The 13449-nt window shown below is 38.8% G+C and overlaps 1 protein-coding gene across 3 annotated transcripts in view; it reads right to left on the bottom strand.

The window, feature by feature from the left end:
- The window catches only part of HBS1L (HBS1 like translational GTPase), an 85922-nt gene extending 72729 nt beyond the window's left edge, over window positions 1–13193 (bottom strand). The window contains exons 1-4 of one of the 3 annotated variants that reach the window (XM_021693138.1): window positions 12976–13193; window positions 9021–9086; window positions 1533–1661; window positions 835–1029 (exon numbers count right to left, since the gene is read on the bottom strand). In XM_021693138.1, coding sequence (XP_021548813.1) covers window positions 835–1029; window positions 1533–1661; window positions 9021–9086; window positions 12976–13018 — 433 coding nt within the window. In that variant the 5' untranslated portion in view covers window positions 13019–13193. Of the gene's footprint in view, window positions 1–834; window positions 1030–1532; window positions 1662–8715; window positions 8733–9020; window positions 9087–12975 lie in introns of those variants that run through there. The other 2 variants (XM_021693139.2, XM_044917253.1) reach the window with 2 other exon arrangements.
- Window positions 13194–13449: the final 256 nt, after the last annotated feature.

The raw sequence follows: 13449 nt of genomic DNA, 5'->3' as shown, positions 1-13449 counted from the left end.
GTTAATGTATTAAAAACAAGCAAACAAATAACATTCTGTAATTTCTGGAAAAAACTATTAATAAAGATAAAATATTATAGATTCATTTTCATATGGTCAGTTGCAAGTGCCTCCCCATCAAAATTCTTTTAAAATTTAAATAGATAATAAAAAACCACCCTTATTTCATGGTAACAGACTGCATACAACTTTGTTATGGTAAAAATCTAGGCCTCAGGATACAGGAAATATCAACCCAGTTAATAAATAACCATGCTCCTACTGGCAGATACCATACCAATTATTATAAAGATACCTCAGTTCCCTTCTTATGCCAATTAAATTTGAGAAATAACCCCAAATTCTATAAATTTAAAATTAAAGATCTGGCTTTGAAATGCAAGAACAGTATAATTATGATACTTATAATATTTAAATAAAACTAATACATTTACAAATGCTATAAACATACAGGCATTTTTATAATTAATTGTCTGGCTATTAATTTCCACCTCCTGAGCCATCAGAGTTAAAAAAACAACAATCAAAAAACTTTCTAAGCTACTGACAAGAAGCAACAAGTGTCTTGTCTTGTTTTTATCGGATTTTATTTCCCCTATATCTTGATAGTTAAAAAAGAAGCAGGGAAATAATTAAAAAAACAAGCTTTAACAGAGGGAAGAAAACAAAGCACTCAGCTTAAAAATTCACAAATGGGAAAATCAACTGATGATCATCAGGATTCCTGTAACATGCACAATTTTCTGCCCATTCTTCTAAACAGCTAAAGCAAATCAGAGCCTCTTTTAAAGCATTAACTGTAAGACAACTAAAAGAGAACAAGTAAAAGCATACCTTTTGCTATCTTCCCTGTAGATATTGCTCCCTCACTCTTGACCTTCCAATTCTGCATTTTATCTTGTTCCAGAATCACTGCCAAAGCCTTCTGCACATCAAACTTGTTCTTCAGAACTGCTTCAATCAAAGTGTCATCTGGCACAGCATCTCCAAGTACCTCTCTCATGTGATCAAGGCATGAATGAAGACGAGCTAGAACAGAAAATAATTAAGTCTGAAATGATGCCATGAAAGAACCCTCAATCTTCAAAACAAAACAAAAAAAGGATTTGAAACTATATTAGATGTCCAACTCTCCTCTTTCCCTGGCAAAAATTATTTGTAATGATTATATTTTTATCCACAGTATACCTATCTTTCCCTATTAGAGCTCATGAAACAATAAACAATAAATATTGCTAAAAGAAAACAAATTACTGAAGTTTCTCTCCTAAGGAAATGAAGATCTCAGTCAAAAATTCCAGTTACTAAATAAGAGCCACACAACCAATTTTTCAACCACAGAGTTAATCATACACTCCTCGCAAAATATACTTAATCAAATGTAAATTTCCCTTGCAGATACCAGGGACATTTGTACCATTCTTACCCAGAATCACTATTAGGAACAATCACAATAAACCTGATAAATTCTGGTATATTGATCATCAATCATTTTCACACATGAAGCACAGATAAACTACTTTTTACTATACCTTGATCAATTCCACTCAGCTGATGGTTCAAAAGAGAATTGGAGGACTCTTTCAGATCTTCGTAATCGTATTCTTCTAGAGGCTCAACAAGTGAAGGTTTGTCGCGCCGTGAGTAAATAAATTGAGCAGCTAGAACAGAAAATGATGGAAGAATGCTGTAGCACAGCCCCTCCCGAGTAAGTCTTTTTTTTTTTTTTCCACCAAAGTTAAAACAGAAATTAAAGATTCTGACCTACCACCTATGGCCATTTACCCACATTCTATAATAATGGATAATAACAAAAACGAACGAAGACAAAACATACCATACACTGCACAGACGTCCTTAGTAACTATTTACTGGCCTCTTGCAATCATCCTCCTTCTTTCTTCCTATCTCCAACACCTTCACCAAGCTGACTTTTGCCACAGTTTCCAAACACTACCTTTCCTAACACCTCATCCCTGCCTACTACTCCCTCTTCCATGCAAAATGTTCTCTTCTCTGGAACAAATATTTCAAACCACGTACCAAACTTGCTTATTTTCATAACTAAGAAAGTACTAAAAACAAGTTAATTTTCACTTTCCCAGAACTGCTAATTTTGCCTGAACCCAACAGCTGACCAAAATCATAGGCCTTAACTTTTGAACAACTCCTACTTTCAGTCCAACACTCTCTACACTGTATGCTAGTGTCACATACCTACCTGACTTTTAGGCTGTGCACTCTACAGCCGTGTCATCACTCAATATATAGCTGGTATTGTAGATTTCATTAAAAGGAAGAGAGAAAATATATGCCTGAGTATCACAAATAAAATACAAGTGAGCAGAGGAGAAAATCATCACACACGCCCAAAGTGCTGACTATTCCACATCAGCTGGGTGCCCGCTGAACTCAGTTCCTAGAGATTGTGCTCAATTGTGAAGAAATAAAATTAAAGAATAAGAAAGATCGAAATTTTAATATAGTATTCTACAGGCAAGGTGTTACTAGGGATTTTATATTATTTAGCTTTCTGGAAGAGCACATAACACTCAAGTCTACTGCTTAGTGTCCCTACATTTAACTTTTGTTCATGTTTTCAAGAAGGCACTATCTGTGAAAGAAAGGGAAACTACATCCAAAGTTTATAGCTACTACATATAAATAATATACAAATAGACATTAGATAATACTATGGCTTACACAGAAGGCTGTAGCATAAGGGCTACCTATGCACAGAACAAATCAACTATGGCCTTACAGATGAGTAGGAAAGGCAAAGAAGAAAAACTTAATGATGTATTTTAAAAGCCAAAAGGGGGTGCCTGGGTGGCTCAGTCGTTAAGCGTCTGCCTTTGGCTCAGGTCACTTTCCCACATCGGGCCTCCCTGCTCGGCGGGAAGCCTGCTTCTCCCTCTCCCACTCCCCCTGCTCGTGTTCCCTCTCTCGCTGTGTCTCTGTCAAATAAATAAAATCTTTAGATAAATAAATAAATAAAAAGCCAAAAGAGTAGTATAGATAACAAGTGCCACAGAAGCACAGAAGATTAAGTAATCACTGAAGATTGACACAGTTCTAAAAAATGAAGTAAGAGCATCAGAAAAACTGAGAAAGAGGTAGAAGACATCTTGGACAAGGAGAACAAATAAAAGAGAGCTACAGAACAGCTGAGGGAATTCAATCTATTCTGCTATAAGGCATGTTACCTTCACACCAAATGGTAAAGAGGAGAATGATGAGGGTATAACATTCAAGTGCTTTGGTTTATGAGATTTCTGTTCCCCCAACACTTCAATGTTTAGTATCATCACCTTATAGCAGCAGGTACAAAGTAACACCCACCTTAGAATATGACACTGTAACTATAATGGTACTGCAATGCCAGAGAGACCCACAGCCTTCCTCTCGGCTCAGTTCGGAGGACTTGCGTCTTGCTTTGTGCATGCTTACTGCTTGGCTCTCCAAGATCTGTGCTCATTTGCCTTTGCAACATTACTCATTAGTTCAACTCTTTCTCACATTTCTATTAAGCTTTTTACCTTTTTTCAAACTCTTTTTAAACTCCTATATTTACTGGAATATTTCTTTATCAGGAAGTTAAGGTATCTTTTCAAATGTGCAAGCATTTTTATTAAGATTACTGTTTTTTGCTAGTACTTTACAGGCTGACTGATCTGTCATGATCCTATTTTTTTCCCAGATGTTCTGTTATTTTCAACAGTTTTGAAGACCATAAGGTTTTTCAAGAATACACATATTATGCTGTATATATTTCTCCCTATTTAGCCCCCTCTAGCACAAGGAGAATAGAACACTATTATAGGGGGCGCCTGGGTGGCTCAGTCGGTTAAGCGGCTGCCTTCGGCTCAGGTCATGATCCCAGGCTCCTGGGATCGAGCCCCGCATCGGGCTCCCCGCTCAGCAGAGAGCCTGCTTCTCCCTTTCCCTCCGCCTGCCACTCTGCCTACTTGTGCTATCTCTCTGTCAAATAAATAAATTTAAAAAAGAAAGAAAGAAAGAAAGAAAGAACACTATTATAAATTCAGCATGGCTAAACAGAAGAGACTAAGATGACCACTATTTTCATGTTAAAATCTCAGAATGAGGATGTGTCTTACAGTCAAATGGCATCTCAACATTATGTAATACTTAGACTGACAGAAGATTTACTTTAAGTGGTACATAAAATTACAATATACCTTACATTCTGTGGCATCTTAGATTTAATAAAATGTGGTAGTACTAAAAAAAGTAAACTGGGTCACTTTGTGCCTGGTGATTTACAAATTATTTTCCTAGCTATAATAAACTACTCAGTTTAGCCTAAAAGTAACAAATATACTTTCCTCAACTTCCTGATAGCTTTCACCTGTGAGAAAAACCCCAAGAAAAATCAAAAATTAAGTGAGGAAAAAATCAGATTATTTCCCTCAACAGTTTTCACTTAGGAAATTTGGACAGGAAAAAGAAGTTGTCAATATCCAGGCTACAACTCAACCTCAGAGGAGCTATTTTTTTTCCAGAGGGGGTGGAGGATTCCTTACCCCCGATCCACACACAAATCCAACTCAGAAACCTATACTTTGGCCACTGTTTTGGAAGCAGTGTTGGCTAGATTTGCTGGCAAGTGGGGAGGGAAGGAGGGTAGACAAATTCCCCAGGGAAAATAACTACTAGTGGGGAAAAACAGTCCAAATCTTTGAAGTTGAAATGAAAGCCCAAAAGGCAACAAATACAATAAAAGAGTAAGAAAAAAAGCAATGGAGAGAAAAGGATAAATATAAAATGCTATTCGTTTCTAAATTTAAATCACAAACTTTGATGGAAATGCTTTTTGAAAAACTGGGACACCCGTGGTGACTTTTAAAACTTAAGGCAGTTTAACAAACATAAAAGTTCAAAGAATTCAAAACCTGACTCCTACAATTGCTCCAAATTATTTCCTTAACACCTTAAAATAAAAATCATGTTAAGAGGCACTCATTAATGACACAGCTGTCTGGGCTTCTTGCTCTGGAGGTTCTGATTCAGTGATGCTGGAAATGAGGCAGGGAATCTGTATTTTTAAAATGTCTCCCAGCTGACTGATATCATCAGCGAAGATTAGGAAACACTGGCTGACAAGTCCCCCCGTAGTCCACTCTGTACAATCATCAATTCCCTTCCGAAAATACGGCCCCCTCACTCAAAACCCTTGAGTAAGCTGACATGACACACCTACAATTAAACACTGCCTTCCACAGCTTGCCTCCTACTTCCTTTCCTAGTCCTCTCTCCTGCTGCAACTACATTAATCGTGCGAGTGTTCTCAAATAAGCCTCACATAGAGCCCACTGCTCAAAGCACTATTTTCTTCCGCTGAAGAAAGCCATTCCTCCTCCCAAATTTACCAGTCCAATCTCCCCTCCTTCCAGAAGCCTTCCCAGACTCCTTCATGCAGGACTATGGCTTCACCCACCAGATTCACCCACAAACCACTGTGGCATGTTTGAAGAGGACTTTTAACAAGCTACCTACCTAGAATAGGGATTTTCTTACACGTTAACTAATGCTCAATAAAGATTTTGTGTCAGAATGGACTGAATTAAGGATCACTATTGTTCAAGTAACCACTGGAGGCCTTTTGACTGAGGTGGCTCCAATGCCTTGATGACAAACGGAACACGAAGCCGAAGTCAATTACTGTAAATGCCTCAGGAACAACCAATCACGAAAGCCAACTAGGCTTTCCCAAATAATGCAACCCTTAAGCTACAGCCAATCAAATAATTTCTTTGCTTTGTTTCCGTCTTCCCTATAAAAACCTTGCCCCTAGCTCTGTTCCAGTAGAGCACTCCTAACCACTTCCAGTTTGGAGCTACCTGATTCAAACTGATGTTTGCTCAAATAAATGCTTAAAAATTTCAATATGCTTCAGTTTATCTTTTAACACTTCTAATTTCAGTAATCAAAACAAAACCCATAACTGTTCAAATAAAGTTATATATATAGGTTATTTTTGCCATCCCCAATTCCTTGACATATGTTCAATATTCAATATGAAAAGTCAATCTTTCCAAAGGAAAAAAAGCTGTAACATTTAGAAATCACCTTTCCATCACAGAAACTGGGCTTAGCAGAGTTCAAAAAAATACAAGTGCTGATGAATTTTTTAGAAATTCCAATAACTGATAAAATCACTCAATTATCAGAATTCATTAAGACCATGAATATGAGCATCTCTTCAATGACACTGGCTGTTTAAAAACGGAGAGGATCCTTCTAAAACTATTCATTTTTTTCCTGAAAATCACTTGGAAAATATACCACTAAAGAGGAGAAGTTTCTGATCTAATATCACTGTTTTGAAAAATTAAAAAATCCAAAACCACATGTTTTTTGTTAAAAATACAGTTTGTCACAGAAAAAAACCTCAAAACCATTTAACTGTATCTCCTGCTTCAATAATGTCATTGACGGGGCGCCTGGGTGGCTCAGTCGTTAAGCGTCTGTCTTCAGCTCAGGTCATGGGCCCAGGGTCCTGGGATCGAGCCCCGCATTGGGCTCCCTGCTCAGCGGGAAGCCTGCTTCTCCTTCTCCCACTCCCCCTGTTTGTGTTCCCTCTCTCGCTGTGTCTCTCTCTGTCAAATAAATAAAATCTTTAAAAATAATAATAATAATACTAATGTCATTGACGTCCTGGAGTGTACAAAAGTAACTCAAAGAGCAAAACTGTCCTAAACATGAACCACACACATGAAGAGCTATGAGAGACACAAGGCTAAACTGACCTCAAGAAAGCTAGACCATGAGTGCAAATCTCAGAAAAACACGCTCAGAATGTCTGACCTGGTGTACCATCAGTTCGTAACACAAAATTAAGCATGACTTATCCAGATAAGCCCAGATAAATTAATGTGTTAACCTGCAAGATTAAGATGTCTTTCAGTAGGTCTTCCCTCCGTAAAGGTTCCCACCCTTGTGCAATTTCTAAATCCTGTAGACCTTAACTCCCATAATTATCTCTTGAATCTATCTCCAAATCTAATGCTACCACCCTTGTCCTAAACAAATGATTCACAAAGCAAGCATCAACATACCATGGAGGGCTTGTTAAAACAGTAGCTGTGCACCACTCTTGAGTTTCTGACTGGAACGGGGCCAAGAATTACTTTTCTAATAAATTCTCAAGTGATGTTAATGGCACATGGACCACATTTTGAGAACACTGTCATCAAATATCCCCATCTCTAGATTAGTATAATAACCTCCAAACTAATCTATGAATATCCATTCATGTACCACCTTCAATCCAGTCTCTACTATGTAAAAGGGATTTTTTAAAAATTCCAATCTAATTATCAAACCCACATCATCTTCTCATTTCATGAGCATGTCATGCTTTCTATTCCACTTACAATATGAGTGATGAAGTTAATGCTACCAGCTATCACTGTATCACCTCGTCAACTGTGACAATATTATTACAGGAGCCCACAAGGGTTAAAAATGGCAAGTGTCGGGGCACCTGGGTGGCTCAGTCGTTAAGCGTCTGCCTTCGGCTCAGGTCATGATCCCGGAGTCCTGGGATCGAGTCCCGCATGGGGCTCCCTGCTCTGCGGGGAGTCTGCTTCTCCCTCTGCCTGCCGCTCCCCCTGCTTGTGTTCCCTCTCTCGCTGTGTCTCTCTCTCTGTCAAATAAATAAATAAAATCTTTAAAAATAAATAAATAAATAAATAAAAATAAAAATAAAAATGGCAAGTGTCTGGGAGGTTCCTTGGACAAAATGAAATTTCTTTTATTCCTCATCCCTACAAAAAGTGGCCTTGCACCCCTGCATAAGGAGCTCTTAAGGAATGCTGATGAAGCTATCTCTCAGCTTCAAACCCAGCCTTCTTTATTCTGCTTTGTGATGCTGGGGTTGCAGTCTCTAGGAAGTTCATTTCTTCGACAGCTGACTCCATTTTAGGATCAGCCAACAGAGGAGATGCTAAAGGGAGACTGAAGGCCAGGGGAGGAAAACACAAGCTCCTTTCCTTTTTGCTTCTTGTGCAGCCCCCTTTGCCCCAGCAACACTGCACGCTGCAGTAACAGCAATTAGTACCAGTGAGCAGTTTGCCCAAAACTCCCAGAACCAGCTTTCATGTGTCCCCATCCACATCCCTCAGACACCATGACCAGAAAATTCCCTCTTCAAAAGGCTGAATCCCAGCTTCACAGGGTCCTTTTGCCAACACGAGTACCAGCCATGCAGTGTCCCCCTCCTCGGAGGGCTGAGTCCCCATTCCATAGCCCTTCCTCTGATTTCAGAGGCAAAGCAGAACCCTCTTCTCACAGGTCTAAGCCCCAACTCCAAGGATGACCTCTACAAGCTTCTAAAAGGTTGGGCCTGACCTCACCCATTTGCTCCTAGAGAACTAGGTAAATGCTTCCTGAAGTCACCACCTTCTTGATATTTTGCTTGCCTTTCTTGCATTTTTTTGTTCTTTAAAACCTGGTTAACAACTTCTTGCATTAAATTCTCTCTGACAAAATAACTAGTGCAATTTCCATCTCCTAACAGGACCCTGACTGGTAACAGTGTAACACTAGAGCAAGAGAGGAAAGGCCTTGATTAGTAAGGCTAAATGAGAAAAGTACAAATAAAGAGCTGTATGAAGGGAAGTCTATGCGTAACACCTCAATGTTTCTAAGAGATAAGAGATTCCTGAGTATATAAAATTAATTGTTACCCACCTTCAGAAGTTCTAGATTTTCATTATGGACTAAATTACCATTTCGGTACAATTCGGATTAACTGCAAGTTACAAAAAACAGTGGAAAAAACATAGTTTTCAAAGTTTTCTTCAAATGTTTAAAACTTAGATTCTATTCATGGGTAAAGAAATGATTTTATACACATTTAAAAGTTAAAGACATCATCTTTTTAAATGTTACATAATATTATAGTCTTATGGAACACTCTAATCCTAGAATGACAATAATACTTAACATTTTTTAACACCCAAATAATGGAAATCAAATTATTTTTTAAAAGTCACCTGTTGATGGTGAAATACAATAATCATCCTCTACGGACTGGCCATAGAGATCATCATCTTCAAAATCTAAAATAAAAACACAAGAGATAAATTTTTCACAAGTTCTTTTTATATTCTTAGTTATTAACAAGAAAGCATCTGAATTCTCTCCAAACTAAACTCTCCCTCAAAATTAAAGGAGCTTAGAATGTCTACTCTTCCAAAAAATTCTAAAAATTTTACCCACAAAGTAAATACTTTCTATATTCATAGACATACATAATAGTTCTGCAGTTTTTAAGCTAATTGAATTTTATTAAAAATTTTCCAAGTTTTCACTGCATGTGATCAAAAAATGATAGTACCAGAGACCACAAACCTGAATTGTCTCTCCAGTGTTAGAATCTGTAATAAGTCATCCATTCATTTTTTTCACCAAGTGCCCTTCTATGACCAAAGCATTTATTTCCCATACAACTGACGAGCACAGGGTATACAATCAGACCATGAAAACAGTTTTTCTTCATGTTGAACTAGTTAATTTCTATAAAAACCATCTTATCCTAAATTCCCTTATGCTCTCAGTTCATGCTAATTAGACTTTTTTCCTACTGACTAAAATAAGCACTTTGCCCAGATTTTCTTAAGGCTGTTTCTTTGTCCTCGTTAAGGTTCCAGCTAAACGTCACCTATTTGCATACATCTTCCCTGACCACTCTGGTAAAGCGGCAAGCCCCGCTGCCACTTTCACTCTCTCGCACACTCCTCCAATTGGTTGTCTTCAAAGCACTATGTCTGTTTCATTCCATGAAACTCTAAGCTCCTTCAGGGAAAGGCTCTGTCTTAGCCAACTACCTGGCACATGACTGGAAGTAAATTAGTTTTCCTTTTATTATAAATTAATGAATCAAACAATTTAAAACTAAAACCCGCAAAAAAAAAGGTAAATATAGGGCGCCTGGGTGGGTGGCTCAGTCGGTTAAGCATCTGCCTTTGGCTCGGGTCATGATCCTGGAGTCCCAAGATCGAGTCCCACGTTGGGCTCCCTGCTCGGCAGGGAGTCTGCTTCTCCCTCTGCCCCTCACCCCGCTCGTGCTCTCGCTCTCTCTCTCAAATAAATTAAATTAAGAAAAAAAATTTGTTTAAAAAGATAAATATATTTACATAAATGCATTTATTCATTTGATAAACAGATTATGCCAAGGACTATTAGACGTATCTGAGGGACAACAGTGAGTGACAGGTACATTCCCAGAGCTCTATGAACCTAAAATCTAACAGGAAACACAGACACAAAAGCAGGCAATTGCAAAATTATATGACAAATGTTTGAGACATGAGAAATATAGAGTGAATTGGGATCACACATATGAACAACAAAAACAGAACTGGGAGTGGGGTGGCTAGGGAAAGATCCCCCGGAATATAATATTTAAACAAATTCCAAAGCATAGTTAGCTAGTTTCTGAGGGTATTCATATAGCAGGAGCAGCATGTTCAAGGGTTTAGACCAAATATTTATGGCAAAGAAAAATCAGATAAATGCTACTATTGGATAAAAATATGTAACAGTCTGGGGTGCCTGGGTAGCTCAGTCGGTTAAGTGTCTGCCTTCAGCACAGGTCATGATCCCAGGGTTCTGTGACTAAGCCCCACATTGGGCTCCCTGCCCAGCAGAGAGCCTGCTTCTCCCTCTCTCTCTCTGCTGTTCCCCTGCTTGTGCGCGCTCTCTCTCTCTGTCAAATAATAAAATCTTTTAAAAAATATGTGACAGTCAATAAATTATTAGATCACAATCCCAAGGAAACAATCTATTAGCAAATAATGAGCCATTTACAAAATATTATTTGCAGATATGAATGACAATAAACTTTACTAGGTCAGTTTTTCAACTAAAATTGACCCTAACTGCCACAATATAAAAAGATGAAGAGAATTCTTCCCTGGTATTTTTGTAAAGTGGTTCTTTTCCTCAACAAAATTCTGTAATATTTACCGCACATAAAGCATTGTTCCACCTACTGGAGTAAATGTAACAATAAAGTAAATATAACAATAAGGTATGGACTATGCCCTCCTGGCACTTTTAAATTAGTAGCTAACTTAGCATTAGCTAAAGGCCGTCATTTAAGTACTATCCAAATTACAGAGAAGAACAAAGTGAAAGTTAAATAGAGGAACCAACAGGTTTAAAGCACATACTCTCTCTAATAACGTCATATTACTTTCGAGAATTTTCAAATTATTATTTGAAAATAATACAAAGGGGAAACTTTAACTGAGAAAAAAAGAGAAATAAACTGAATCCTTAAAATGAGTAGAACTTTTATAAGCAGGAAATGGGGATGAACCTCCTATGCTATAGGAACAGACTGTTTATGATGTCATCAATTGTTCCAAAGAAACATGAAAAAGGACAACCTGAACTGGGGTTGCCCAGGTGAGAAGATATTTAGCACTCACTCCCAGAGGCCAAACACCTCTCCTCCAGGAGAAATCCTAGAAATCCTGCTTAAACTCCTCCAACCCACCCTGAATAAGGTGATCTCACTTACATAGCTCCCACAGCACCTTGGGAGTACTTTTTGTAGCATGACATACTAGAATCATCTGTTACTTGTATATTTCCCCCTTTAGATTCCCTCAAGCATCTTATTATCAGTCCCCAAAGCTTAGAGCAGTACTCTGAGCACTCAATTAATGAAGAATAAGCACTCAATTAATGTTGGTTGAAGAAATTATAAATACTTATTTAAGAAATGAGGAAGTTGCTTATTCATATTTTTTATATCATAACCTCAAAAATATCTCTCAGGCTAAAGTCATCTCTCAGGTAGCAGTGATTACATCCACTGCAACACTTAAAACGGCCCCCAATCTAAAGTGAACACCAGGAACCTAACATGTGACAGGCTGACTAGGTGACAGTCTCCAAATGTAGCACAGGGTGTTAGCTACACTGTGGTTAGGGCAATACTGATGTTCTAGAATAATCGTCCAGCAGTGCCAATAACAGCCACCAACGTATTAAGCACACTTACATAATCTGCACTTTAAAAAGCAATAGGTCTTTACTCCTTTTTTGCACTCCTTCATATTTTTTATAATTTTAGTTGGCATGATGCTTGGTGATGCCTGTAATTATCCACTGCATAGAGATATGCGCCTACCCTAAACTAATTCTAACTCCTTTTAAATTCCTAGAGAACATATGCACATTTTTTATTTCATTTTTTTTAAATCAAGAAGTATGTTCCGGAGCCCCCTTGCCTCTAATATTGCTTTTTTTTTTTTCTCCCATTCCAAAATACATTTAAATTCAGCATTATCAACCAAGAACTGGGTATACACCTCAAGATCATCTGATCCACTTATTCACTGGGCCTTTTTGATATCTCTTTTTTATCGACTCCTAAGTTTCCAATTTAAATTGAAACTCATAGAAAATAAGTTATCTGCTCAAGCCAGGTTCTGTACTAAGTATGTATAAACAGGCACAAATGATTTACCACGTATATCTAAGTTACAGCCGAACAGTTGAATGTAAGCATGAAGTCAATCTATCTTTTACAAATAAGCAGTTTCATGGGCATTTTGGAAGGGGGGTCGGAAGACACTACCTAGAAGTAGACGACTGTCTACCCGACCTGGGAGGAGACAATGGGAGGGAGAGATGATAATGCTTACGTGCACAAATATCACCATATCCCAACCTTCCCAAATGTCCTTCCCATACGACTGCGTGCAGCAACCTCCCCCTCCCTAAATAAAATCAATCCCAGACGGCAGAAATCACGACTTAAAACAATGCCATTCGCTGGCACTCACATGTATTGTTATTTTCTCCAACTGAGGCTATTCTGAATTCCAGCCTGGCACCACTAACGAGAAACTCACAGATCGAAGTGGAAGCCAACGGGCTGCGATCCCAGCTGGAACCGCGAAAATGAGGTCCCGGCATGACCCTGCCACCTACCTTCATCGTAGTTATAGCCTCGGACATTCCGATGCCGGGCCATGGCGGCGGAGAGGGCGTTCGCCACAGCCCCTTACAAAACACACGGTTTAGATACTGATAAAGCGCCAACTGCGGCCTGTACAGCACATACGCGCCATCTTGACTTCCGGCAAGCCTCTTCACTGAGCGCCTGCGCACGCGCGACGTCTTATCTGAGCATTGAACGACGGCAACCTCTCAGGGTCACCCGCCTCCCTGGGGCGCATGCGCAGACATGCGCACGGAAGCTGCTTTAGCATAGCCCCGCCCACAGACAGGTTGACTGACAGAGGGCTCAAAGGGGCGGGATCCCAGTGCCTAGTATTTGTGGATTTGTACCAAAAACTTGGAGCCTGAGTCCTTGACCTACATCGGCGTTCCAGATTATTTCCCAAATCTGGTTTGTGATAATGAAGCTGACTGTGTGCTCAGTAGAAGCAGGAAACTTATGTA

Source organism: Neomonachus schauinslandi, chromosome 8 (assembly GCF_002201575.2).
Source record: "Neomonachus schauinslandi chromosome 8, ASM220157v2, whole genome shotgun sequence".
NCBI lineage: Eukaryota > Metazoa > Chordata > Mammalia > Carnivora > Phocidae > Neomonachus > Neomonachus schauinslandi.
This window is presented reverse-complemented; position numbering and strand designations above follow the sequence as displayed.